General features: G+C 45.7%; 1 protein-coding gene across 2 annotated transcripts in view; it reads right to left on the bottom strand.

Moving 5' to 3' along the window:
- Positions 1-27,772, bottom strand: part of EIF2D (eukaryotic translation initiation factor 2D) — a 315,356-nt gene that overhangs the window by 56,876 nt on the left and 230,708 nt on the right. For both annotated transcript variants that reach the window (XM_085624121.1, XM_085624123.1), the window contains exons 13-14: positions 11,577-11,697; positions 10,481-10,655 (exon numbers count right to left, since the gene is read on the bottom strand). In XM_085624121.1, the coding sequence (XP_085480247.1) occupies positions 10,481-10,655; positions 11,577-11,697 (296 nt within the window). The remainder of the gene's footprint in view (positions 1-10,480; positions 10,656-11,576; positions 11,698-27,772) is intronic.

Consider the following 27,772-nt stretch of genomic DNA (forward strand, 5'->3'; position numbering starts at 1 on the left):
TTTAAACACTAAATGTGTTATATTATGCTACATATCCTTTTTCCTTGATATTTAAGATCTGGTAGAAAAGACAGTCTCCTACTGGTGACGGGACATCACCGGAAGTCTGCAATTATCTGGAGAAACTGCTGGTCTTCCTAAGCACCTAGAACCATGTCCACCTACTTAGATAGAGAAGGAGCGTGCTTTGCCCTGCAGGAGAGACTGTCTTAGAGCAAAAGCCCAGCTTGTTCACAGGGTGTGGGGCAACAAGATGTACCTGACTGCTGAAAGGAAGCAAAGCGGGTCCTTAACCTGAAGTCTGCAGGATCCCCTGGTCTCTACTTGCTGCTCCCACCATGAGCAGTATAAAAAGTATTCACTAAGTTGTAACAGAGTGGCCTGGTGCTCATGCATTCAGCCTTTAGTGCTGTTGGTGCAGCCGGAGGTGCCCACTCAAGAGGAGCTGTTGTCTCGGTCTCAAAGACTGCAATGGCCAAAGATGAGCGGTCACATGTATTGGCCCAAAAGTCGCGACTACGGCCAAGCGAGTTGCTCAGTGCCCCGTGGTCTGAAGGGGGCTAGGCAGCTGTATGTGGTCTCCAGACCCTGTGCTGAAGCTCTAGAGTGTGGAAACATTGATGGCACCATCCTGCACCCGGAATTCACCAGGGTCGCTGATCAGGCCAAATAGTTCTGTTGCTCCACAAACTGAGAGACTGCATCTGAAAGTGAGTAAAGGGAAACTGTTGCTGATAATGCTAACCTTTAAGAGCATGGATTTGTTGGACCAAAAGACAATTAAGTTGACACACAGGCTAAACTTTCAGGTAATTACTACAGATCTGGATCTGTGCCCAGCCTATGCTTCTACTGATATCTTTGCTTGAGTCACACAAGAGGTTAGAGTGGAGGAAGCAGGCACCACAAGGATGTCTGCATTTCTTTAGGTCCTGTAGGTGGTATGAAACCCTATAGCTGAACAAAATTTGGCATGTGTAGTATTTAGTAATACTGTGTGATAAGTAGACTAGCAGAGGGCTGGACAATACTAATTGTGCCTGTTGGTTCTCTGTTGAGGTCTGAGCTCTTGCAACCCACACTGCCTTCCTAAGACGGCTATGACTGCTCGCACTCATTACAGTTAGACTGTGCTTGGCTCGGTGTCTAGAGTCACAGTAAGATGGACACCAGGAGACCAGTGGCTAATGGCCACAACCATCTTGGGTGGGGCCCAGTGGCCCCTCTCTGCCCTGTGGCCCCAGAATGGCGTCTGACAGACTTAAACAGAATAGGCTGCTAAGGGAGACACATCATGGCAGTTAGGGGAGCCACATAACCTTTAACAGTAGCCACAGTTAGACTTTGCTGGAATAGTCGGTGCAAAATGCAGAACAGCAGAAATGCATGACTGAAATGGGTTAAGATTTTCTGACTCGCACCACTGAACAAATGACCCACAAGAAAAGATTGTTTTAACAATCTGCATTAATGGATTGTGTGGTGGATTTCCTGGCAGCCAAGATGACCATCTCAAATTCAACGGTAAGCAAAAAGTCTCTAGCTGTGATCATCATCATGTGTGCTCTTGCGAAGTTTGAGGCTTGGTAACTGATCCTCCAGCTGTGAGAACAGGTCCATCCAGTGGGGGAGAGGAAGAATGAGCTGAATGCAAAGTGTCAACAAATCGGTGTATCAAATTCTTCCTCCTCACCCAGTCTGGGGCAATCAAAATCAGCTGTATTTGAACTTACTGGACCTTCTACAGAATCTTTTACAGAAGTGAAATCTGTGGAAAAGCATATAGTAGGACCAGTGCCTATCTGAAACTGAAGCCTTCAACCAGGGAACCATTCAATGGGAAGCTATGGGCCGTAGCAAAGAGATCACACATAGACACTCCAGTATGGCTACAATCCTATCCGTCACTTTGGGATGAAGCTCCCATTTGTGCTTACTATTTGCGGTTTAAGATGAAGGGACACAAAGCATTTGTTTTCACATTGAGGAAGCCTGCAAAGTGTGCCACCACTGGGGAAATTCCCCATAGCTGAGACAATGGTCACAGACAAATTGCTTTCCCATTCAGGATCCAGGACCGCAAACTACCAGTATGATGGTCTGGAAGGAAGAACAGGAAGCGTAGTACCTAGTTTCGCAGAATAGCTGGATGACCAATCGGCGGACAAATGAGACACGATCCTCCATTCTCCTCCCCACAGAGGATGGTGGCTTACAGAGGAGATGGGAAACAGCTTTCTGAGACATCAGAGCCAGTAGAAGATGGCAGGGACTGGATGTGCTACTATTGTTAGCGATAGTGCCCAATGGACCCAGCCCTGCACCAAAAAGGCGGTATATGTGTTGGAGCAAATGGTTCAGCTGCAAAGATTGCCACTACTGGTACTGTGGTGCCCTGGCGTAGCTTCAAAATGGTCTGTATGGATGGTGGAACTGCTTCACTGAGGAGGCTACTCAGTTTTCAAGTTCTACTGTTCTACATTTGAAGACTTCCAGAGAGGATTAGGTCTTTTCACTGAAAAGCTGATCGCTATCAAATGGCATGTGCATGAGTGTGGCTTGTACAACTTCAGAGATGTCAGTGGAAAGCATACATGCGCAATGGCGTACGGCAGGTGTCACCACCCAGTCGATCGCGAACTACCAGACACCTTCAGAGTAGCTTGCATCATTGAGTTTATTTTTAAATAAGTACAGGGTCACATTTTCCTTTTAAAGTTAAGTGAAGGCTGAGTTTATTTGACATTATTATCATCAGGCTGCAGATAGCAGAGTCCAATAATGAGCAGTGCTCAATCAAATTTATGCCCAGGCTGGGGCACAGAGGGGAACAACTGAAGCACTGAGGTATTAACTTTTAAATAAAAGTTCTTGTCATCTCAATATTGGAGCTGTGAACAAAACCATGCTTCTGAATGCTTTTAAATAAGAGAAAAACAAAATGCAAAGTTATCTTAATGATTAAGTTAACTCTTTATTTTAATGTTCTCCCATTTCAAAGTGTTACATTTACAAACAGCAGGCCTCTTGTTCCCAGTACACACTGTCCTAAGTATAACTGAAATATACTGCCATTTTCTTTAAATGAGAGACATTCAAAGTTCAATAAAAGTTCCATAATATAATCATTTTGTATAACATTTTTCTGCACTTTAAATGTCTCCTATGTAAAAAAAAATGATTGTATGTTTGTGTTATACATGTAACATGGCGAAAGTTATGTCCTATGCTGCAAGTATATACGACCGAGGCTTTCAGTCACCCATACGAACAAGTTACTTACCTTCGGTAACAATATAATATATATCTGTAAGAAACATGTTAGTTATAGATTCCTTACCTTAGAATTACCCCCAGGCGTCACACTGGATCCAGAAAGTTTTTCGTCATCAGTACCCCTGCGCGTCGGTAGGTGGCGTCGGTCAACTCCGCGTCCGTCGTCGGCGTCGTGGGCACCTGGATGACGTCGCAGAAGTTAGACACCGCCCTCGCGCGCTGACGTCAGCTCTGTACACGACTTTCCGCGCCAGGAACGCAGAGCCATGCAAGACACTGACCACTGGGGCACAAAACTAGGGCCCTGAAAGGATGTCCTTAACCCTAGAAATCTTCAGAACGGGGAGGATGGGTGGGGCGGTAAGGAATCCATAACTAACATATGTTTCTTACAGTTATATCGTTACTGAAGGTAAGTAACATGTTCATCTGAAAGAAACAGTTAGTTATAGATTCCTTACCTTAGAATAGATACCCCAGCAATACCAACCCCGGAGGTGGGTCTGCGAACTAAGTTCACACCAGAAAGTCCTGGAGAACAGAACGGCCAAAGAAGCCGTCTCTCCGGACTTGGCTGTCCAGGCAAAAGTATTTGGTGAATGTGTGCAGCGATGCCCACGTAGCTGCCTGAAAAAGATGTCATTTAGGGGGACTCCCCGTCCCAAAGCAGTAGTAGCTGCAGTCGCCCTGGTGGAATGGGCGCGCAGCCCCACTGGAGGCGCCTTCTTAGCCAAAGAATAACAGGTGTTGATGCACAGAATGACCCATCTGGAGATGGTCCGTTTGTGCAAGGCCCGACCTTTCTTAGCGCCCACGTAACCAACAAAGAGTTGGTCGTCCACCCGGAATTGTTTTGTGCGATCCAAGTAGAAGGACGGCACATGTTTTGGATCCAGGCGGTGGAGCCTCTCTTCCTCTTTTGAAGTAGGTGGACAAAGTGATGGTTTGGCCAATATGAAAAGATGTGACCACCTTTGGAAGAAAGGAAGGTCGAGTTCTGAGGACGACCTTGTCCTGATGAACAGCCAGAAAAGGAGACTTGGAAGACAGAGCTTGTAGCTCACTCACCCTGCGAGCAGAGGTGATGGCCACCAGAAAAGCAGTTTTCAGAGTGAGGAGTCTGAGAGGACAGTTATGTAGCGGCTGAAATGGAGCACACATCAGATAAGTAAGAACAAAGTTCAAGTCCCACTAAGGCATTACGAAGGGAACAGCAGGAAAAAGATGAGTAATGTCCTTAAGAAATCTATTTACAACAGGGGACTTGAAAAGAGAAGGCTAATCAGGAAGCCTGAGGAAGGCTGAAATGGCCAAGAGGTAGCCCCTAAGAGTGTCCAGAGCAGAGCCCTGCTGGGCCAAACACAGGAGGAACAAAAGAACTTCAGAAAGAGGGGCAGAAAGGGGATGCCTAGGCCACAAATTTGTTCCATCTGCAGGTGTATACCGTCTTAGTGGAGGGACGCTTGGCTGCCAAGATTACATCACAAACTTCGGGAGGCAAGACAAATGACGTCAACTGCCGCCACTCAATCTCCACGCAAGGAGGTGGAGGCTGGACAGGTTCGGGTGTAGGACCATCCCCTGCTGCTGCGACAGAAGATCCTCCCGAAGAGGCAGTCGGATCGGAGGATCAATGGCCATGTTGAGCAGCTCGGGATACCAGACTCTTCGTGCCCAATCCGGTGCCACAAGAATGACTTTGGCCCGGTCGCGCTTGATCTTCTTCAGCGCTCTGGGCAGAAGTGGTATAGGTGGGAAGGCGTATAGAAGACCACAACTCCACTTGCGACGTAAAGCGTTGCCTAGCGAGTGCTGCCTTGGAAATTCCAACACGCAAAACTGCTGACATTGCGTATTCTCTTCGGTGGTGAATAGATCTAACCAAGGCTCTCCCAACTGCAGAAAGAGACCTTGCACCACCTCCGAGTGAAGATGCCATTCGTGATCCATCATGCACCTGCGGCTGAGTTCGTCCGCCCTGGCATTCAGTGAACCTGCCAGGTGTTGCCCTGATGTTCCAGCCATGTCCAGAGGCGCAGGACCTCCTGACATAGGGTCCACAACCCCACCCCGCCCTGTTTGTTGCAGTACCACATGGCAGTGGTGTTGTCCGTGAACACCTGCACTACTCTTACCCAGACAAAGGGAAGGAATGCCTTTAGTGCAAGACGGATCGCCCGAAGCTCCAGAAGGTTGATGTGGAGCTCGGATTCCACCAGAGACCAGAAGCCTCTGATCTCCGCCTCTCTCATGTGGCCGCCCCATCCCAGAAGGGATGAGTCTGTCACCACTGTGTGTTCTGGTTGGGGAAGGGAGAAGGATCTGCCGTTGACCCAATCCTGGTTCGTGACCCACCAATGCAATTATCGTGCAGTGCCCTCCGAGATCTAGATGCAATCGGACAAATTCCCCTGATGCTACGCCCACTGGAACTTCAGGTCCCACTGCAGAGCCCGCATATGCCACCTGGCATGATCAACCAGCAGGATGCAGGGGGCCATGAGGCCCAGCAGCCTCGGGGCCATCCTGACCGAAACCCGGGATAGAAGCTGAAAGATTGGAATCTTAGCCCGAATATCCGGGACTTGCTGTTCGGAAGGACAAACCCGAAACTGTGTCGTGTCCAGAACCGCTCCGATGAAAAGGAACTTCTGAGAGGGAATCAGGGGCGACTTCGGCACGTTGGTGGAGAAATCCAGCAAATGCAGGAGGTCGGCCATAGTCTGGAGTTGGAAGACGACTACCTGGGGCGAGCCCATCCTTCAACAACCAGTCGTCGAGATAGGGGAAGACTGGAACCCCTGATCTGCGCAGATGAGCTGCGACCACCGCCATCAATTTCATGGACACCCGAGCGGCGCTAGTAAGGGGAGCACGGTAAACTGAAAGTGCTCGTGGCCTATCGTGAACCGCAAGTAACGCCGGTGGGCCGGCAGGACGGGGATGTGAAAATGAGTGTCCTGCAAGTCCAACACTACCAACCAGTCTCCAGGGTCGAGGGCAGACAAGACCTGAGCGAGCGTCAACATTTTGAACTTCTCCTTCCGGAGGAAGCGGTTGACGTGCTTGAGATCCAAGATAGGACGCAGGTCTTTGTCCTTCTTGGGCACCACAAAGTAGTGGGAATAGCAACCACGACCTACTTCTGGGGCAGGAAAGCGCTCAATGGCCCCCTTGGCCAAGAGGGCCGAAACATCCTGTGGGAGAAGGGCCAGGTGATCCTCCGACATGCGATGGTACTGAGGTGGCATGGAGGGAGGGGTAGTCTCGAAGGGGAGGGAGTAGCCCCTTCGGACTATCTGCAGAACCCACCTGTCCGACGTGATGGTGCACCAGTGGGGGAGGTGATGGCGGATCCTGCCGCCCACTGGCGTTTGGTGGCCCTGGAAGGTCGGACTAGAAGGGTTTGGAGGTTGATATAGAGGGGGCTGTGGTGGACTGGCCCGCTCGCTGGCCCCCAGAACCACGCCGGTGTTTCCCACATTCCCGGACGCGCTGGGGCTGAACAGCCTGCGCCGGTCTGTGGCTCTGGCAGGACGTAGTGGGGCACCCCGTCCGTAGCCACGAAAGGGGAAAAAGGCAGACTGTGCAGGGTGGGTGGTGTAGAGGCCCAAGGACCTGGCCGTAGCCCGAGAGTCTTTAAAGCACTCTAGCGCGTTGTCTGCCTTGTTGCCGAAAAGGCGACAACCATCAACGGGCATGTCCATAAGTGTGGATTGGACATCCCTGGAAAAACCAGTCGAACGCAACTAGGCGTAGTGCCAAAGGGCTACTGACGTGGCAATCGTCATGCCAAATGCGTCGGCGATATCCAGCCCACAGCGGATGGTAAACTTCGCTGCATCTCTCCCCTCGGCGACTGCACGGGAGAGCATGGTCCGGGCCTCCTCTGGGCACTGAGGCAGCACTTGCTCCACCGTATACCACACAGAGTCGGAATAACGGCCCAACAGACATGCAGTGTTTACCGACTGCAGTCCCAAGCTGGAGGAAGAAAACATCTTCTTGCCAAGCTGGTCCAGCTTCTTGGATTCCCTATCAGGTGGAACTGTAGGGAAGGCACTTTGGACGTAGAGGCTTGGACCACCAAGCTCTTAGGGGTAGGGTGTTGGGAGAGGAAAGTGGGGTCGCTCGGGGCTGTGCAGTGGCGTCAGGCAACTATCCTATCAACAGGAGCTCCTGTGTTGGGCCTGGACCAGGTGCCCAAAAATGTCCGTTAGGGCTTCATTGAACCGCAGCAGGGGCTCTGAAGAGCTCTCTACCGGCCGAAGCACCTCTGTCAGGAGGTTAGTCCTGACTGCCACCGTAGGAAGCTCGAGGTGGAGAGCCTCGGATGCCTTATGCAACACCACTGGGTATGACGCTCCCTCCTCCTTAGCCACAGTAGGAGGAGACAACATGCCTAGGTCTGGGGAGGTATCCAAACCACTGGCATCCCCCAGTTCCTCTCTCAAGACCGGCTCGTACTCCAGCTGGTCTGTCAAAGGATCACCAGACCCCTCCTTCTCTTCCTTACCCTCCTCTGGGTGCCAATCTGGCTGAAAATGGCCAGGGTAGAACAGAGGAACAAAAGTACCCATTGGCACCGGATCCGGCATCGGTTGATGCCGGTCCGGCTCCATGTCCACATCGGGGTGGAAGCCGGGGTTGACGCCGGCTGGGGGTCCAGCCGGGGTTGACGCCGGCTGGGGGTCCAGCCGGCATAGGCTGCGGACATGGTACCGGTGGAATCAGCGTAGGTCGAGGTGTAACGAGGTCGACCGGTGCCGATCCGGATCCAGGCCTGAATCCAAAGGGGCCCTGCGGTGCCGAGGCCAGAGCTGCCGGCGTCGAAGGCCTAAGGCCCCCAGCCTAGTCCGTGCGGCCAGAAGGCGCGCTGGCAGAGTCCGGCTGCCCAAAGATGGCATGCATCGCTTCGTAAAATTGACGAAGCTCGGCAGTGGTCGCTCCCGGTCCCCGGAAGGGAGGTACGGCCAGAGCCGACCCTGAAGGCTCTGCACAGGAGCAGCGGGAGGGGCACCACCCGCACCCTGCGTCGGCTGACGGACGAGGGGAAGTCAAAGAGCAACGATGCTTCTTCGATTTCTTCTTGTGCTTCAACTTACCTGACCCAAAGTGCGAAGACTTAGACGACGAGTGGTGGTGATGGCTCCGCGATCGTTCCCGCGACCGGGACCTTGAGTGACGTGGAGCCGACTGCCGGGCGTCGAGGAGCTTTTGGAACCGCTCCTGCAAAGACTTTGGGCCATGGTTCGGAAGTCGGAGCACGACTTGGGGTCGTGGTCACGCTCCAGGCAGTAGAGGCACATGGGTTGCGGATCCTTTGCTGACATCAGTCAGGTACAGGAACCACAGGCCTTGAAACCGGGCATCCCTCGTACACCAGGAATCAATGAAGACTCAAAAACAAGGTCGACAAAAGTCGCAAAAACTCAGTCAAAAAGTGACTGGGGGTACCGCTCTCTCCGGATATACGCTTGCTGGTGCGGAAAAAGAAAGAACTGACATAAGCACGTGAGAGCGGCATCTAAGTAACTTCCGCTACGTCATCCCGGCGACCACGATGCAGACGACAGACGCGGAGTCGACCGATGCCACTTACAGATGCGCAGGGGTACTGCTGACGAAAAACTTTCTGGATCCAGTCTGATGCCTGGGGGTAATTCTAAGGTAAGGAATCTATAACTAACTGTTACTTTCAGATCTATATATCATTTCATACGCACACATGTTCATACATACATAAAGACAACGCTCTCACTGACACACATGGCAGCCCTGTCATAGTGCCCTAGTCAAAGGATCTTGTTCAAACCATAGTATCTGGCACTAACATTAGGCTTAAAGTCAATGAAGTTAAGAGTGGGGGTGTCTGGTAATGCGCAAGTTGTTTCTCCTTAAGTAGCTCCTAATGATTTTCACTGATCAGTACAGCTGCTTACGATTTTTCATGTTAATAGGATAGTTTTGAGGATTCACCCTTCTTTCTTACCAAAAGTAATAACTGATTTACACATCAATCAGACTACTACTCTTCCTACCTTCCTTCACTAGACGTTAGGAGAGTCTTGCATTTTTACTTAGATAAAATGAAAGGAATTCGCTTGAGGGCTAAATTTTATGTGAAATATTGTCACATTAGGCAGGACCTAGCTACTTCCAAGCACTCTATCAGCAGATGGGTAGTGGCTTGCATTTCTTTGATATCAGCTGTCTAAAAGGCCTCTGGTAAGCCCTAGACCCATTCCACATTAGGGGAAGCCGCAATCACAGCCTGGGTTAGACATGTCCCCATATCGAACATTCGCAAGGCGCCAACATGGAAATCAGTGCACACATTCACTAGGCACTATTGTCCACAGTCAGATATTCACAGTGTAGTTACGTTTGTAAAAGAGACGCTTAGGAATCTTTTCAAGTAAAGTCCTTGTCTATATGACAGATTTCTAAAACACTATTTTCTTCTAATTGTCCAAAAGTTCCATTTATTACGGTTAGTTTGGTACTCTTTTCAAGTGTTGTGACTATCAATGGAGATCCGATGATACAGAAGAAAAGGTTGCGTACCAGAAGTCCTGGTTGTGCATCACATGAATATTAATGGAAGTCGTGAAAGATGCACCCGCCTCTCTGGCAGGTTATGTTTGGGCATTTGTTCTTATTCATATGCTCTCATTTGTAAAAAACACAACCGGCTCTAGGAGGCAATAGCCAGGTCAATGCACTGTGGGGTCCTTAAGGGACATGCCTTTTATTTCTTGGTTCAAACGTAAACCTGTCAGGCTTCACTTTCTACCTTCAAGTACACAGTATTTAAAGGAATTTTTGCATGACAGATGCTGCAAACCATGTTATTATGGACACACTATAGCAATATGATAGACTTCAATTGCCTATATTTTTACGTGAACCAATGGATAATGAAATTATACAATGTAATCTTGATGAAAGAGCAAATATGCAAAAAGGTTTTCCCGGGGTCCACGCAGGTAGCTGAGCATTATTCAAGCATGTATGACTTTAATGAAGATCCTATGATGCAGAACGATTTTTAAATGGCACAGGATATTCTTTAATAGAATACTGCTTTATACGCCTCTGGAGAGTAAACAGAGGCTTCCAATAATACATCAAGATGGGAGGAAAGAACCAAGCAGTGTTTTTGCATAGTCCATTTCCTGAACGGCAAAAAAGATAGACTTACCTAGCAGCAACTTGCCCAAGTGATGGACTTGGTTGCCTTGGATCTGCACCTGAACTCTGTCCTTTGACCCAGGAAGTGCATGGACAGTAGCACTTGCTTGCACCCTCTGTTGAAGTAGGTTGGCCAAAGCATGAGGTTCCAGACCGTAGACCTCGAGGTTCTTAATCATGGTCACCTGCAGAAAAGATAATGCCTGAATCAGGTGAAGAATGGTTGGGATGTGTGCCGAAGTAAGCGAGGAGGAGGGCTGAGGGAAGTAGGTTTCTGACTCCCTTATCTACTGTTCAGATGACAGCCAGTAAAAGTAATGAGTCTTCTTTTGCTTAAACATTGCAAAAAGAAGAATAATAATAAAAGATTGGTTCCTGAATTGTCTGGTATGAACTGCTAGCAAAAAGCTCAGTTAATTAAATGATTCGTCCTTAGATTTGAGTGAATCTAGTCGATCAAAGCAGCACCCATCCCAGCATAGCTCACTGGGCCTCTCATGATTGGCAGACTAAGGGACATGCTAAAGTTAATTTTAATCTCTTGATAAATAATCAGTAACAATTAATGCTAAGCACTACAAATACCTATAATAAGGAACAGGTCTGGTGTCTTCAGGTTTGCATTGCACCTTTCCTGTTTCTCTTACCTCAAAAGTAGGCGTTCAGTGTTTTATATGCTGGCAGGTAACAAGAACGATGAGATCAAATAACATGATCAGTATCACACTGTTCAAAACGGAAAGTGAGGATTAGAACTCAGGTGGTATGGTTTCATGGGTTGACATCTATCAACTACTCGCTCATACCTAGGGGTGACAATGTCTTGAACACTAAGCATTATTAACACCGCTGCCTCCATTGCTGTTAACCCCCCCAAAAAAGAAGAAAGTCGAGCCTTGATGAAAAACTCAACTAAAATAGCAGAGGACAGAAATGTGAAAAATTAAGATTTTTGCCCCTTCGAAAACGGATGCTGCGAATAGTTTGAATCACACTCTGCTGTAAAACATGGGGCACAAATATGCTCCAGTGGTAGGTAGTCATTGTCCCGATGTCCGAGAATAGCAGAAGGCAAGGGGACACGCGTGGACACAAACATCATTTACCTTTTTGTTTGAGGACCTTTGTGCTACAGTGATGTCGATGGGATCGAGGTTCCCTTTGCGCACGATGGGGGCCTGCCCAGGGAATGTCACTTGGTGGGACGCCTGCATCCTTTCAAGACACCTGTGGCAAGGAGGTAAGACTGTTACACACTCTTTGTCGAAGTCATAACATGCAATTCTTTTGTTTAAACACAAGACTGTTAAAATGTATGAGTATGAGAATGTAAGGGTTATTTTATTACTTTAATTCAATTGGGCTTCTACTATTGTGTCTATACTGCCAACGAGTGATAAGAGCAGAAGCTGCTTTCAATGTAGTTACATCGCTGAGCTTCGCATTAAATGGACAGCACATGATGAGGACAAACAAGTTGTCACAGTCATTCCCCTTTAAAAAAGGGGAGATGGCAGAGGGTGACATGCAAGGGTGGAGCAGGAGTTAAATGACTAAGTCCTAAGACTCTTCTGTCCCCAGGATACAGATTCCACAGCAAAATAAACAAAAAAATGAGAGCGGCTCAGGGCAGCCAGTGTCTTAAGCACACGGATTCTTAAGAGCTCTTGGCTAACTTGCATGTCACCTTCTCATGAAGCATCAGAAGAGCAGTGCTTGAAGAATTGTGTGGGTGGCCCACATAGCTGCCAACTTATCTCTCCAGCAGTTACATGAAAGCACAATGCCATGCACGTTGCTTCGGTGGAACCATCGCACACATTTGAAGGATGGGATGTTCTACAGACGGTTGAGATAATCCACCTAAAAAGTATGGTCTTGGACATGGGCTTGCTTCCATCTTCTTAATCACATTAGGTGATGACAAACTAAAAGTAAATACCCAATACCAGTATTCTGTAGCCCCTCCTCAATGCACTGCATGAGTCCTGAGGAAGTTGTGGTGACTTCTTGGTCTCCTTTGAGGCCTCTGAGACTGGATTGGCTTTTTCCTTGAATCATTTCACCTTGAACTCAGGAAAAGGCACGAGCAAGAAACCTGGGGTGAAAGTTGGCCCATACCTTATATGACTGAAAAGCCTGTACTGTCAGGAAGGAGGACTGGGGTTCTGCTGATAATGTCTGGAAGTAACTCAATATAGTGGCTGCAATTGCAGCAGTTGTGTCTGCTGCGGGTCTCCATCCATTGAAAGATTAAAAAGGACAAAGTCCATGACCTTATCTTGGGCTTCCTGCTTTGCATCAGAAAACTTCAGCTAGGCCCCGAGGTGCTTGGACACTTTGATGTTTATAGCGCCAAGGTCGATATCTGGGAGTGCCATACACGTCAGCAACCCTTACTTAGCAGCCCCTTTGCCATGACTGTACGTGTTAGATGCCTCTTGGATATCTCTGAGAAACAGGCAGGGGAAGCAACTACATTTACGCCAGAGGTGAGAACGAATTTCGCCATCATCGTGGTAGCATTACCCTGTCTAAAGCTGGACAACACTGTACTGGTTTTTCTCCATTCTGTAGTTCTCCATTTTAGGGTTGCCTGGTAATGAGTGAAGGTGAAGGTTTACCCTTAGACAGGCAGCCCTCATCAACACCAGAGACTGACCCGGAGAGCTTCGAGAGAAAGGTTTTATCTTCCGCAGTTGAATACTTGTCATTAAGACAATGAAAACACAAGTTTGGATTCTGGCTTCAAACCCCTGTGCCCGTTGAAGACCAGTGGCTCAGTAGAAAGAGAAGTGGAACAAGGGTACAAGGGTCCTCACTCTCTAGCAGACAAGATGGTGGGCAACAGCTCAAGGGCTAGAAGGAAAAAGTCTTCAATTCCTTATCTTACTGTTACGGACATCAAAACTTTGTTTCTTGTGCAGAGGAGGCTGCATCAGTCAATAAAGCCCTAAGATTCGAGAAATATTCCGCAGCACAGGGTGCAGCGGTAGGTTCAGTAATGAGATTGCCGATGTTAGGGGATTAGGAACTGTTATTGCCTACAGAACAGGAACCACGTTTACTGATGTTGGGACCTGTACCAGTGCTGGGATGATCAGTGCAGAGCTGAAGCATTGTGGAACAGGAACATTTCTCTGGCCTAAAGCCTCGTGTTCTAGGCACCAAGATGGGCAACTACAAGCTCAACAAGTCACTTTTCTGGAGTCTCTGAGTGTGCCTCGTTCTTACAAATCAAAACAACGGAAGGTGAATATATGTCGTTACTACGCATTCCATTGCTACGCATGCCTTTTCCACGCATGTGTTACAACGGAATGTTTTTTCTACGCATTGCCGTTACCTCGATTCTTCCTTTACACCGCTTTTTCTTTTTTTTGCCTTTTTCTCAGGTCTTCGCCGACACTAAAAAAGGACTGACGCATTTTTTCGGATGAGGAAGACGTTGTTCCGTGATGACGTTGCTTGCGTGGTAAAGACGGTCGTGGAAGCAATACGAGTTGTGAAGACGTTTACGAGGTAAGTGTACCGTTGTAAACGTAATGCGTAGAAAAGGCTTCATGGTAAAGGCTGTTTCCCCTGGAAGGTACTGCATTGAGGTAAACTTCCCAGGCTGGGGAAAAACTAGAGAAAACATGTGCACCAAATGGTCACTGTTGAGTGTCTGCCACGAGGCACGGGATAGGGGAGTCCAACAGCACAAGCATCACTCCAGAATCTACTCAGAAAGCGAGAGGACGTTGTCCCTGTAAGGCTAAGCAGATGAGAGACAGGGGTCACAGCCCAGCAGAACCTGTCCATAAATGTGTGCACTTCACCTTTTCTGTTCACTGCAGTCTCAGATACTAAGACAGTGTTTCCCAATCTGTGTGCCGTGGCACCCCAGTGCGCCATCAAAACTTGCCAGGGGCGCCGCTCACCAAACACACAGCTTGGGAACCTCTGCAGGGTGTAACACTACCCATCACTACCTGTATTTTTAGAACCGAATGTGTAGTAGTGAATTAAGAGAAAGGCACTGCCCAAACTTGTTCAGGCATTTCTTTAGGGAAGTTCTGAAACTGCTCAATTATTTTGAAATCACGTTAAACTTCTGCGGACCGAACAGGCAAGATTGCCTTGCAAAGCGAAGAGTCATTTAAACAAAACACTATGAAAATACCTGCCCAGCTTCACTTTGACCTCTGAGGGAACGGAAGTGCAGATGGGTTCTGCCATGAACTTGTGACACTTCAATAAATTATGCGTTCTTGCTTTCATCTCCAGCGAGGGTAAATATGCTCTCTGGTATAGCCAGTGGAAAAGACCTGTAAAATGATGCCATTTATTCAGGGGCTGCAGCAATCCAAATAACATTACAATTTGGGACTGGTGCGTTTTTTGAGGGGCGTCAATCTGCAGAAAAGATATGAGCTGAAAACAGTTAATACAGGGATCACTCTTTGACACGCTCTCATATATATGGGCATAAAGTCAAAGCCGAGAGGGTGCGCTCAGACTTTCATCATCAGGATAAAAAGTATTATTGAGTATTGTGCAGGCAAAGACTGGAATGTGGGGGGCTGACACTGCTCCTACCACAAAATCAGATTCCCCAAAACAACATTGGTACTGGCAGGGGGTGCGAGAACAGAGTTTTTCACAATTTCTGCTCAGTGCTCAACTAGCTTTGCTTTGTGGGCTGCAGATCAGACCCCATGGAGTGCACCATCGCTGCTGTTCGGTGGATAGGAGTGTGGAGAAGGTCTCTGTCACCCTGCGGCGCAGCCCATAAGGGACACAAATAAATTCATAATATCTAATTCCCTCCAATCAAACACAAACTGTGATCCTGTGGGGAAAAGAGCAACATGGCATTGAGAAGAACGAATAAAAATGTGTTTAAACTTCAAGAACACAACAAGGTGATCCAGGAACCCACTGTACACGAGGCCAACAATATGCCACAGAGACGTTACAACCACAGAGATGATGCACATGCCAATACAATCTTGGTACAAGAATGGAGAGTTGCTACAGCAATCACGCAACAAGAAGAGAAACATGCCACAGCAGTCAAGTAACAAGCACAGAGATACGCCACAAGTCATGTTCCAATCCTAATGTCCTCACACAAGAATACCCAGAACCAGGAACAGGCAAGTCCTGCAGAGAAACTAAATGCCTAGAGTGGATTAGACCCTGTCACTTGTTTGCTTGAGATGCTTTTCTGCTTCTTCATTTGTTGGTCAGTTTTAGAGATAGTTATCAGCTACTAATCTTTCTTTGAAAGAAACCAAAGGCACACAGATTTGTTGTGTTGCCGAGGGCACTGCCAGGTGCATACATATGATAATATACAGGGTTCTCATGGAAGGAGACATGCTGATGAGCTACACAAAGCCAGAGTCATCACACAAGAGCTGGAGGCAAACACGGAGTGACACTTATTTGCACGCTTCATGTCCCCTACTGATACCCTTTGTGTGTGGCACCCATGGCTAGATTTGATGGCCCACTGGGGTGCTGTGGCACACAGATTGGACCCCATTCTGAAACAACATTCCTCTTTCTATTGAGCCTCACAAACCCTGCTCACGAACGAGCTAAAGATACACCTCTTTATAGAGCTGTACATGACAATACAGTAACAATTTACTTCTTTGAGATCTCCGTATCCCTCCAATCAGTCATTGACACTGCATGGGGCTCTGCAGTGGATAGGATTACATCTAGGATTATAATACCTTCATTGGCTTCATCCCACTTATTTTCAGGGAGAAAAATGGAAGTACTGCAGAGGCCGGGCTTACATCCCCACTACCCGCCAAACAAAAGTAACATATTAGGGAGCCACGGCCAACGGCCAACAGCCAACAGGTCAATAGAGCCGCGGGTCGAAAAAGTTTGGGAACCACTGCACTAAGAAGTAAGGGGACAGGCTGAGTAAGGCATAGTTTGTCCATATCGGTCTCCGCTAGAGGGCACTAGCTCTACTCCCAATGCAAGACCCAAGAGTCACCAAACAAACTAATTCATGGAGTATTGGCGAGCTCAACCTCACCTGGACAAAGAGAGTCAATCTCGATTCCACAGATCAATGGATGACAAAGAACTCTGCTCACAGAAAAGGCATTTCTCTATATCGAATGGTGCAACATTTTCTCTAGTACAGCAGAAGATTTAATTACTGAAAGGCCTTCAGCACCTGGGTGGTGAACATGCCTACCCATGCCACAGCAAAACATCAAAGGAACACTGTGTCTTGTACTCATTAAAACATGCCCTCCCAGCGGGTGCTAGCATTCGGCTAGTAAAGGTGACATCCACGTGGCAGGGAGAGAAATCTTGGCTATGGCGCCTCACTTTGTCATTGACTGAAGGTGTGCACTGCCACAACCAATTTTCGTGTCTCAATATTTACTTCTTGATAGCTCCTCTTTCAATTAAAATTCCTAATCTATTGTGGTATGACGTGTCTCCTTTGTTTTTCATACACAGGTGACTCTTTAGAGAGGTCCTCTAGTATATAGAGAGGTATATGTGGGATGGTTATTCCGTGAGCGGGACATACAGAAAGTGTGCCGCTCGGCATCTGTTAACTCCTTGGGATACTCTGAACTTGGCTTTAGGTTCAGCTGTTGCATCAGATCGCGCCCAAGGAAGCAAAAGAGGGTAGAACATGAAGACACTGAAGAAAATCCAAGGGAAAACGGAGGGCAGGCGTTCACATTACAAAATCTCTTAACAGGAAAGAATGAGGTTGCAGTCCACACCAACTGGTCAAATAAAAGGGAACTGTCACATTCAGTGCTTTAAATGGGCAAGTACTCACAGGTAGGGAGTACCTGCACTTCTTAACAGGGGCTCTATACTTTTATTGTGAGAGTACCGGAACTTCTCAGTAGCACACTGGGACTCTGGGGCAGTAAGTACCTGCACTTCTGAAATTCAATTCCAACCACTGATCACATCTATGTAGTGGAAGATGGCCGGCCACTCCTGATCATGCGTGCCCAATCGTGCTAAGGGAAGCTCTGAATTTAACTACATTGAGAAGCATTTTGCAGTCTTGCCCCTAGATGGCAGCATATCCAAAAGTTTGAAAGAGAAGCGATACGACATAAAAAGCATTGACAAAGCAGATAGGTCTCGACTTTGGGACATATTGACTTTGCCAATGTTATTTTAGCCATACTGAGAAATTGAACCAATCTCTTGGTGGTCGAAATTACTCTCTCACAGAAAGTAGAGGTTCACACTCCCCCTTTGAGGAGATACTGTTTTTCTTTATTACTTAATCACCCAGGTCTCAGGGTTACTGGGTTCCCCCTTTTTAGATGCATGCAAAATGGCGCAGGACCCTTTTTTCCTTTCCTTTTTATTTACCAATCCAAATTGGATCGGTAAATAAGTAGAAAAAAAGTGCAAAAACAGGTGAGGGAAGCAACACAGAGGCATAGTTGGGAGAAGCAACATACGGGCACGGGTGGGGGGAGCAAAGCGGAGGACGCAAGTGGGGGGAGCAACACAGAGGGCAGAGAAAGCCAAATGGGTTAGAAAGAGCAACACGGAATGCGGGGGGAGAGAAGTACACTAGGAGACAGTTGGAAACACATGGACTTCTGTGGTGTGCTTAAGACAAAAGAAAATTTGGTTCCCTAAATATAAGCAGTGGAAGGACACAAGTAAATTGTCAGTGCTCCAGATAGGGACAGACACATGATGAACAAGGCAAGTCATCGAATAAGAAGCAGACAAATAACAGTGAAAATGAAATGAAAATAGGTATGTAGAGCGCACGGCTACTCACACAGAGTGTCCCGGCGCTAAGAACCACCAAAACCACAGGCAACAAGAGCTCAAACCTTGCCTCCTAGATACTTATTGCTGGAACAGACAAGTTTTTAGCTGTCTCCTAAAGATCAGCAAGTCCTGGACCTCTCTAAGATGAAGAGGCAGACGATTCCATAGGCGGGCCACCAGAACTTAAAAAGAGCGGCCACCTGCCCGAGAGCGGGCAAATTTAAGGATGAGCATCAGGCACTGCCCTGAGGACCTCAAGACGCATTGCTGCTCATACTGCTGGACCCTCCTCCTCAGATATACAGCACCCGTACCATGGAAAGCTAGGAAAGCCAGTACTAGAGCCTTAAACTGGATCTTTTTTCGAACCGGGAATCAGTGCAATGCCTTCAGGTGGAGTATCATACGAGCTCTGGGTTCCACCATAAGAATAGCTCTGGCTGCAGCATTCTGAACTACCTGCAGCCGGTTGAGTAAATATTCAGGTAGACCCAGGTACAGAACATTGACGTAATCCAACCTGGATGTGATTAAGGCTTGCACTACAGTCTTACGGTATTCGACCGGTAACAGAGGAAGAAAGTTTCTTAACATTTTTAGCAAACAACAACTGGAGCCAGCAACAGTTTGAATTTGAGTCTTCATTGTTAAGGTAGCGTCTAGTTTAACCCCCAAGTTTTTTTACCATACTGACTGGAGCAGTGGGGGGGGAGACATGTCACAGGGCCACCATTGGTGCCATGGCTCATAAGCTCTAAGCAGAGGGCAGAATCGATAAAGGTGAGGAAGCGATAATGTGAGCAGCATACAATACGGGGGGCAGCATTTTGGCTAATACGTGGAGGTAGAGTTTCTATATTTAAAGCCATCTACAACCGAAATGCCCCATATCAAAGCAGTAGGAAAATGTAGTCACATAAACCAATATTGACTGTGATCAGGAGCCATCTACAACCGAAATGCCCCATATCAAAGCAGTAGGAGAATGTAGTCACATAAACCACTATTGACTGTGATTAGGAGCCATCTACAACCGAAATGCCCCATATCAAAGCAGTAGGAAAATGTAGTCACATAAACCACTATTGACTGCGATTAGGCTGAGCATATAAAGGCTGACCAAACAAATTTGATAACATATTGGGTAATCGTAAAGTATAAGACAATCATGTTAAATAGAGGCCAACATAGTTAGATGAATTGATATCTCTCTAGTAGAACCTCTATTTAGTTTATTAATAGTACTTATGTCTTTCTAGGTTCGAAATTGAGCCGGAAGCAACTCAAGCCTATAATTTGTCTTGACAAAGATGGTCCTATAAAGTCAAAACCATCCAAACGCGTCGACGCCAAAGATATACACAATCCAAGGGACCGCCGTAGAGAATTGGAGATAGTAGTGGGTCGCATATATCCCAAATCACGGTGTAAAAATTACGGTCATTTAGGATGTGCCATAAATGACAAAGTCCATTGTCTGTGTCTGTTTTCTGTTATGCGGGCTCATAACAGTTTGTGTTGTGTAATTTTTATTTTCAAATGTATAACATGAATGAAGAAATGAAGTGATTGTTTTTAAATATGTACTGTATTGATTGATTTAGGAGCTTTTATTGTAAATCCTTTTTTTAATAAATGTGATATTGTTCTGGAACCTTAGTTATACATGTGTGATACTTTATAATAGGATTGTACCATTGAGTGGTTACATTGGGATTGCCTTGTTGATACTTGTGATTGGTACCCCTTTCCCTTCATTGTACGAGGGGTCGCTCTCAGTCCATTTCACAGAAATAAGCACAACCAGTTGGTTGGAGAGTTCGCTGGGTTCTTACGCCCTCTACCATTGGATAACACCGAACCGACCTACTACTATATAGAGGCGGCACTTTGAAATTTGATTAATGGATAAACTAAAAACCTTTGGTTTTACAGAGGATCAATTTAACAGACTTTTAAGTCGTAATCCTCGTAGCAACAATACAAACAATTTAAACAATAGCAGCCACGAACAACTCATAAAGATTCTGAATGCTAAAAAGAAACTGATTCGAACTGAATTACATGCAGAATTTTTAATTGAATATCTAAAAGCTGGAGTTATTCCGTTAGGGCTGCAAGTAAGGAACGAACCAGGTCTTTTTGTTGATAATCCAAAATTTTTTGAAACATGGACGCATATAGCCAATAGATGTAGTAGAGATTGGCTAATCCTTATCATTGAGACAGCCCAGGAACTTCTGGAGATAGAGAAAAAACAAATTGATGAACTGGAAGTCTGTCTTAAACAAAATACCGCCCTTGAAGATGCAAAAAAGAAATTAGAGGAACTAGAACTGGAGGCAAAAAGCTTTCTAGAATACCTTACTAACAAGAAAATGAAAAAACTTAGAAAGGATATAGACAGATATAATGTGGAAACGGTATATCCGTATCTGAACAAAGACTATTTTAACGCCAAATATGATCAAAAGTGGGATAGACCACAATACGACAGACCCCTCTACTCTAGAGGAGGCCAGAAACGGGTTACGTTTTCCAACACATCTGGTTCTAGTAGCGAAGATGAACAGGAAGGTGAAAGAAATGGGAGAGTCGCTCCTGTATTTGAACGGGAGCCTTTTTTAGGGAGACGCCAAAATCGGGGCCAGAGGGGGTACAGAGGATACAATCGCCAGGAACCCCAGAGAAACCATCAACCTCAAAACACGGGACAGGAATATCTAGCGACCCGCAGCCGACAATATTGGAAGTAGAAGAACTTCCCATTATCAATCTATCCAGCAAAGTTTTAACTATTGATGAAATTGAGGTCTTAAAGAAAGGTTTCAGCTTTGCTCCCACAACTCCCCATAATCTCTATGAATTAGAGAGTGATCTCAAGAGTTTCTTTAGGAAAATTAGACTAAATAAATTTTTCGAAAATAAAGAATATGAACCTCCACCAAACATATCAGGCCTAAAACCAAAATCTACTTTTACTCCGAATTTAGGCCAAATAGACAAGAACGTAGAAATTTTTGAGAAGATTGTGGAAATGGAAATAAAAAGCATGAGGCAGGCAGCCTATAAATATCACGATAATAATCTTACCTCTAACCAAAAGATAGCTTTGAAATCCCTACAACAATGCAACCATATAACAATCAAACCGGCTGATAAAGGCGGGGGGGTTGTCATTTTTGATACGTGTGACTATGAAAAAAGAATGAGGGATCTCCTCAATGTCAAAGAACACTACCAACCTATCCGTTTTACATCCATTGATGTCCTCAAAAGGGAAGTGTCTTCCTTACTGAACTTAGGCAGAGAACAAGGATGGTTATGTGAAAACGAATATAGATTTTTACTTAACACCCATCCGATGATACCAGCTATCTACGGTCTCCCGAAGATCCATAAAAACTGCAAAGATCCACCCATGAGACCCATTGTGAGCAGTGTGGGATCTATGTTGGAACCCCTCAGTAGATATGCTGACCACTTTTTAAAACCCATTGTGCAAAAACAGAGATCCTATTTAAAAGACACAGCACATGCAATTTCCATTTTTGAGGGTCTTAGTTTTAATAGGGCTACCCAAATTTTAGTTACCATGGTCATAGAAGCCCTTTATACTAATATTCTTCAAAATGATACGATTGAAGTCATCTCCAACATACTGGATGATGAGGAATTGAATGGGGCTAGTAAGAGGTTCATCATGTCCTGTATAGAAATGGTACTCAAAAACAATATCTTTCTATTCAAAAACGAAGCATACATCCAAGTGAAAGGTACCAGCATGGGGGCCACCTGTGCTCCTAGTCTGGCATGCCTGTATGTGGGTGACTTCGAATCCAGACATGTTTATAATGAGATGGCCCCCTATTTTGAAAATGTTACCTGCTGGCACCGTTACATTGATGATATCATCTTTATTTGGAACGGTGTCAGTCAGGAACTAGAAACATTTTTGGAATGGATTAATTTAGGGGATCCAAACCTAAAATTCACTGCTCATTACAGCGTGTCTGAAGTAGAGTTCCTGGACATCAAAATTAAGAACTCCAATGATGTCCTTCAGGTAGAATTATTCTCTAAACCTACAGACAAAAACACTCTCCTGCCTTATGGGAGTAATCATCCACGTTCTCAGAAGGACAATATCCCCTTCGGGGAATTTTTAAGATTAAGACGCAACTGTACCACCCTTTCTGACTTCTATCACCATTCTGAAATCCTTAAGAAAAAACTTAAGGCCAGAGGCTATCCGGGCAAACTCATTAAACATTCATTCAAAAGAGCGAGATTTTATAATCGAGATAATCTGCTCGAGGTCAATAAAGTTAGAACTAAGAACAAACCAACTGACCGTATAGTTTTTGTGTCCCAATTTTCAAATCTGAGCAATCGGATAAAGAATATAGTGAACAAAAATTGGAAGATTTTGAACCATGGGTCGGATGTGACGTTAGAGAAGCCTTTGTTTGCGTTCCGACGTAACAAAACTATACGTAATGCTTTGGTCAGAACCTATGAAGGTAAACATGAGACACAAAATACACTCACAGGAGATAAAGCCAAGGGTAATTACAGATGTGGAACATGTTCCATTTGTCCCTTATGTCTGGAAGCTAAAAATGTGACATACAATAACCAAAAAATCTGGGCCAAAGGCTTGAACAACTGCCGTAGTAAGAACGTAGTGTATTTGCTGATTTGCCCCTGTGGTCTCGGTTATGTAGGTGAAACAAGTAGGGAGCTACGTATCCGGATTTTAGAGCATAAATCTGCAATCCGAACCAAAAAAGCAAACGCCCCGCTGACCGAACACTTTAATCTAATGAACCATACTTGTGATCAATTTCAATGGTTTATTTTGGAGAGAATATTTGTCAATAGAAGAGGGGGTGACCCTGATACTACCAGGAAAAAGAGAGAGCAGTGGCACATTTGTTATTTAAATACAGTTGACAGGGGACTTAACACAAAAGAAGATTGGATGAGTATTATTTCCACATAGATACCGTGATGAAATGTATAAAACCGGGGGAGGTTTTTGTCTGAAGTAACACTAAGATTGTATTGTTTTTAGACTCAGTTGGTTGTAAAAGGTTGTTTACCTATACATTTGATGTATTTAACATCGGGGTGATTTGAGGGCAATTGGAAAAGTCATGTCCGTAAGTTCATACTAGGTCGATGCACTTTATGATGTTATATGTTTATTCCGATGACGGCCAATTCAATAATGCTTTTCAGATTATATGTTACCAATGAGGTCGTGCAATATTTTCTTGCATTGATGTAATTTTTTCCTAAATGCGATGCAATTGTATTAAGAATTTCAATGACTGTTTGGAGTTCACAGATAGGAACAATAAAGTTGTATTGTACTAGGATTGAAACGATGACGAGAAATATGGGGTTCTATTTGGAATGTTTCCAAAAATAGTAACAACGTCAAACTCATCTAACATACGCGTGCGAGTGCACATAGTTTATAATATTACACGCAAATCATACGCTTCCCTAATATGCAAAGCTGTGATCGATTGTAAACATCTGATTTTAAAAAAACACTCCACTTAGAGTAGAGATATATCCAACTAGAAGATACGTAATTTGACTTTCGATAAGAACTCACACGTGAGCGGCGACATGCGATTCTTTGAGCCAATCATGAAAGTCGAGTCTTTCCAACAAATAGGCGAACAGATTAGATAATCTTAGAACAGACGGAGCAAGGAGACTCCATACCGGCGGAATAATTTAGAAGCCGTAAGGTAAGACTCGGCAACCTTATTAACATAGAGACTCAGTCAGGCAGCGCGGCCTCGATGCAATCGCATTACAGGCACTTTCCAGTGAGAATAGCTTGGTTGCGCGGTAGTAAATGGTTCCTTTGTATTTTTTTAGGGATTCGATAGGAGACGCTATACAAGGGTATGCTAAACGGACCCCCGTCTCTGACGATTTTATCTACTAAGAAATACGCCACGTTGTGCTACGTTAGCGCATCGACACATACCGGTAAGCGCACTTTGTCATTGTAGCCCGATAAGACAAATTGAGGCTACTTCAACAATAACCTATGCCGTTATGTTACTCCACAGCAACTCATGTCTGTGTACCTTGGCCAATTGAAATAAACACACGGTGCCAGCACGTAATCCTTCCTCTTACAATCATCTCAGGAAGCAAGCTCTAAGCAGAGGGCAGAATCGATAAAGGTGAGGAAGCGATAATGTGAGCAGCATACAATACGGGGGGCAGCATTTTGGCTAATACGTGGAGGTAGAGTTTCTATATTTAAAGCCATCTACAACCGAAATGCCCCATATCAAAGCAGTAGGAAAATGTAGTCACATAAACCAATATTGACTGTGATTAGGAGCCATCTACAACCGAAATGCCCCATATCAAAGCAGTAGGAGAATGTAGTCACATAAACCACTATTGACTGTGATTAGGAGCCATCTACAACCGAAATGCCCCATATCAAAGCAGTAGGAAAATGTAGTCACATAAACCACTATTGACTGCGATTAGGCTGAGCATATAAAGGCTGACCAAACAAATTTGATAACATATTGGGTAATCGTAAAGTATAAGACAATCATGTTAAATAGAGGCCAACATAGTTAGATGAATTGATATCTCTCTAGTAGAACCTCTATTTAGTTTATTAATAGTACTTATGTCTTTCTAGGTTCGAAATTGAGCCGGAAGCAACTCAAGCCTATAATTTGTCTTGACAAAGATGGTCCTATAAAGTCAAAACCATCGAAACGCGTCGACGCCAAAGATATACACAATCCAAGGGACCGCCGTAGAGAATTGGAGATAGTAGTGGGTCGCATATATCCCAAATCACGGTGTAAAAATTACGGTCATTTAGGATGTGCCATAAATGACAAAGTCCATTGTCTGTGTCTGTTTTCTGTTATGCGGGCTCATAACAGTTTGTGTTGTGTAATTTTTATTTTCAAATGTATAACATGAATGAAGAAATGAAGTGATTGTTTTTAAATATGTACTGTATTGATTGATTTAGGAGCTTTTATTGTAAATCCTTTTTTTAATAAATGTGATATTGTTCTGGAACCTTAGTTATACATGTGTGATACTTTATAATAGGATTGTACCATTGAGTGGTTACATTGGGATTGCCTTGTTGATATTCATATGGTGGGCAGCCAAAGAAGATAATTTCAGATTTTTCAGGGTTGCACTTTAGTTGGTTGTGCCGCAACCAAGAAAAGACCTCCGTCAGACAGATGTTGATCTCGCTACCTCTCAAACTAGCCCCTTTGTCGCACGTAAACAGTAATTGTGTATCATCGGCGTATGATACAATCTTTGCACCGTGAGACTCAGCTAGAAGTGCGAGGGGGGCCATATAAATGTTAAAGAGCATCAGGCACAAAATCGCTCCCTGTGGGACCCCCACCTTCATGGATGGGATAGGGGATGATAGAGGAGGGGACCAAATTTCCTGCTGCCACTCACTCACAAAGGAAGCGAACCACTTGAATACCATTCCCCCAATACCACAGTCCAGCAGCCTCTGCAGGAGCCGGTCATGGGGCATGGTATCAAAGTCCAGTAATATCAACACAGCACTTGCCCCTTTATCCAGCTGTGGTTTGATAATTTCTGAGACTTCCAGTAGAGCTGTTACAGTGCTAAGGTGAGCTCTGAAACCCGACTGACTATCATGGAGTACGTGATTCACTTCCACATAGTCCGTCAATACTGAGTTAACGTACTTTTCGAGAACTAAAGAGAAGAAAGGCAGCAATGATATAGGCCTGTGATTGGAGGCAACTGCTGGGTCTGTAGTAGGTTTCTTTAACAAGGGAATGATTTTGGCATTTTTCCAAGTGACAGTGACAGTGAAGAACAAGTTACTTACCTTCGGTAACAATATATCTGAAAAGAAACATTAGTTAGCTATAGATACCTTACCTTAGAATTACCCCCAGGCGTCAGACTGGATCCGGAAAGTTTTTCGTCAGCAGTACCTCTGTGCGTCGGACGGTGGAATCGGTCGGCTCCGCGTTCGTCATTGGCGTCGTGTCACGCGATGACGTCGTAGTAGCTACTTACACGCCGCCCTTGCGCGCTGTCAGTTCTGTACACGACTTTCCGCGCCAGAAACGCAGAGCCATGCAAGACACTGACCACTGGTGCACAAAACTAGGGCCCTGAAAGGATATCCTTAACCCTAGAAATCGGTTCGCAGAACGGGGAGGATGGGTGGGGCGGTAAGGAATCTATAATGATTATGCTACTTACCAGTATGCATCTGTTCTTGGCATGTAGGGCTGCTGACATTCATATCTGTGCATAGATCGCCGCCTAGTGTTGGGTCCGGATGATTGCACATTGTTGTCCTGGAAGAGTCTTCGAAGTATCACGAGATAGGTGGCTCCTCCCCTGGACTACAGTGCGCATGGGCATCCTCTCCATCCTTAGATTGTTTTTCGCCATTGTGGCAGTGATGGAGTAGATATAGTAAGTGATGACCATGCTATACAGAAAATACTGAGTGCTGCAGCCGCGAAAGGCGCCGGGGAGGAGGGTGGGCGATATGAATGTCAGCAGCCCTACATGCCAAGAACAGATGCATACTGGTAAGTAGCATAATCAGTTCGAGGCATGTGGGCTGCTGAATTCATATCTGTGCATAGAATATATAGCAGTACCTCCCCTAGCGGCGGCTACCTGTGCCAGCTGCAGCAGTCTGGAAAAGAGTTTTGAGAACAGCTTGTCCTACAGCTGCTTGCTGTCTTGAGTGTACATCTACGCAGTAGTGTTTGGTAAATGTATGTATAGTGGACCATGTGGCTGCTCTACAAATTTCGTGTAAAGGGATGTTTCCTAGGAAAGCCATGGATGCCCCTAACTTTCGTGTTGAGTGGGCTCGTGGGGGAACCGTTAATGTGCGTTTAGCTTTGTGATAGCAAATCTGAATGCATTTAACGATCCATCTGGCTATTCCTGCTTTGGAAATGGCGTTGCCTTTGTGTTGTGGAGAGAAGGCAACGAAGAGTTGTTTAGTTTTTCTAAAATTCTTTGTCCTGTCAATATAGTACATGAGAGCCCGCTTTACATCTAGTGTATGGAGCATTCTTTCCGCGACATTTTGCGGATTTTGGAAGAAAACGGGCAGTTAGATAGTTTGATTAATGTGGAACTGTGATATGACTTTGGGCATGAACTTGGGGTTGGTGCGTAGGACAACCCTGTTTGCGTGGACCTGAATGAATGGCTCCTGAATGGTTAGTGCCTGGAGTTCACTAACTCTCCTTAAGGAAGTGATGGCAACCAGGAAAGCCACTTTCCAGGTGAGGAATTGAATCTCACATGAATGGAGAGGTTCAAAGGGCGGACCCATTAGTCTGGTGAGGACCAAGTTGAGGTTCCACACCGGTGCTGGTGGGTGTCTTGGGGGAATTACTCGTTTAAGTCCTTCCAAGAAGGCTTTGATGGCAGGCACTCTGAATAAAGAGAGGTGCTGCCTGTT

Source organism: Triturus cristatus, chromosome 1_1 (assembly GCF_964204655.1).
Source record: "Triturus cristatus chromosome 1_1, aTriCri1.1, whole genome shotgun sequence".
NCBI classification, from domain to species: domain Eukaryota; kingdom Metazoa; phylum Chordata; class Amphibia; order Caudata; family Salamandridae; genus Triturus; species Triturus cristatus.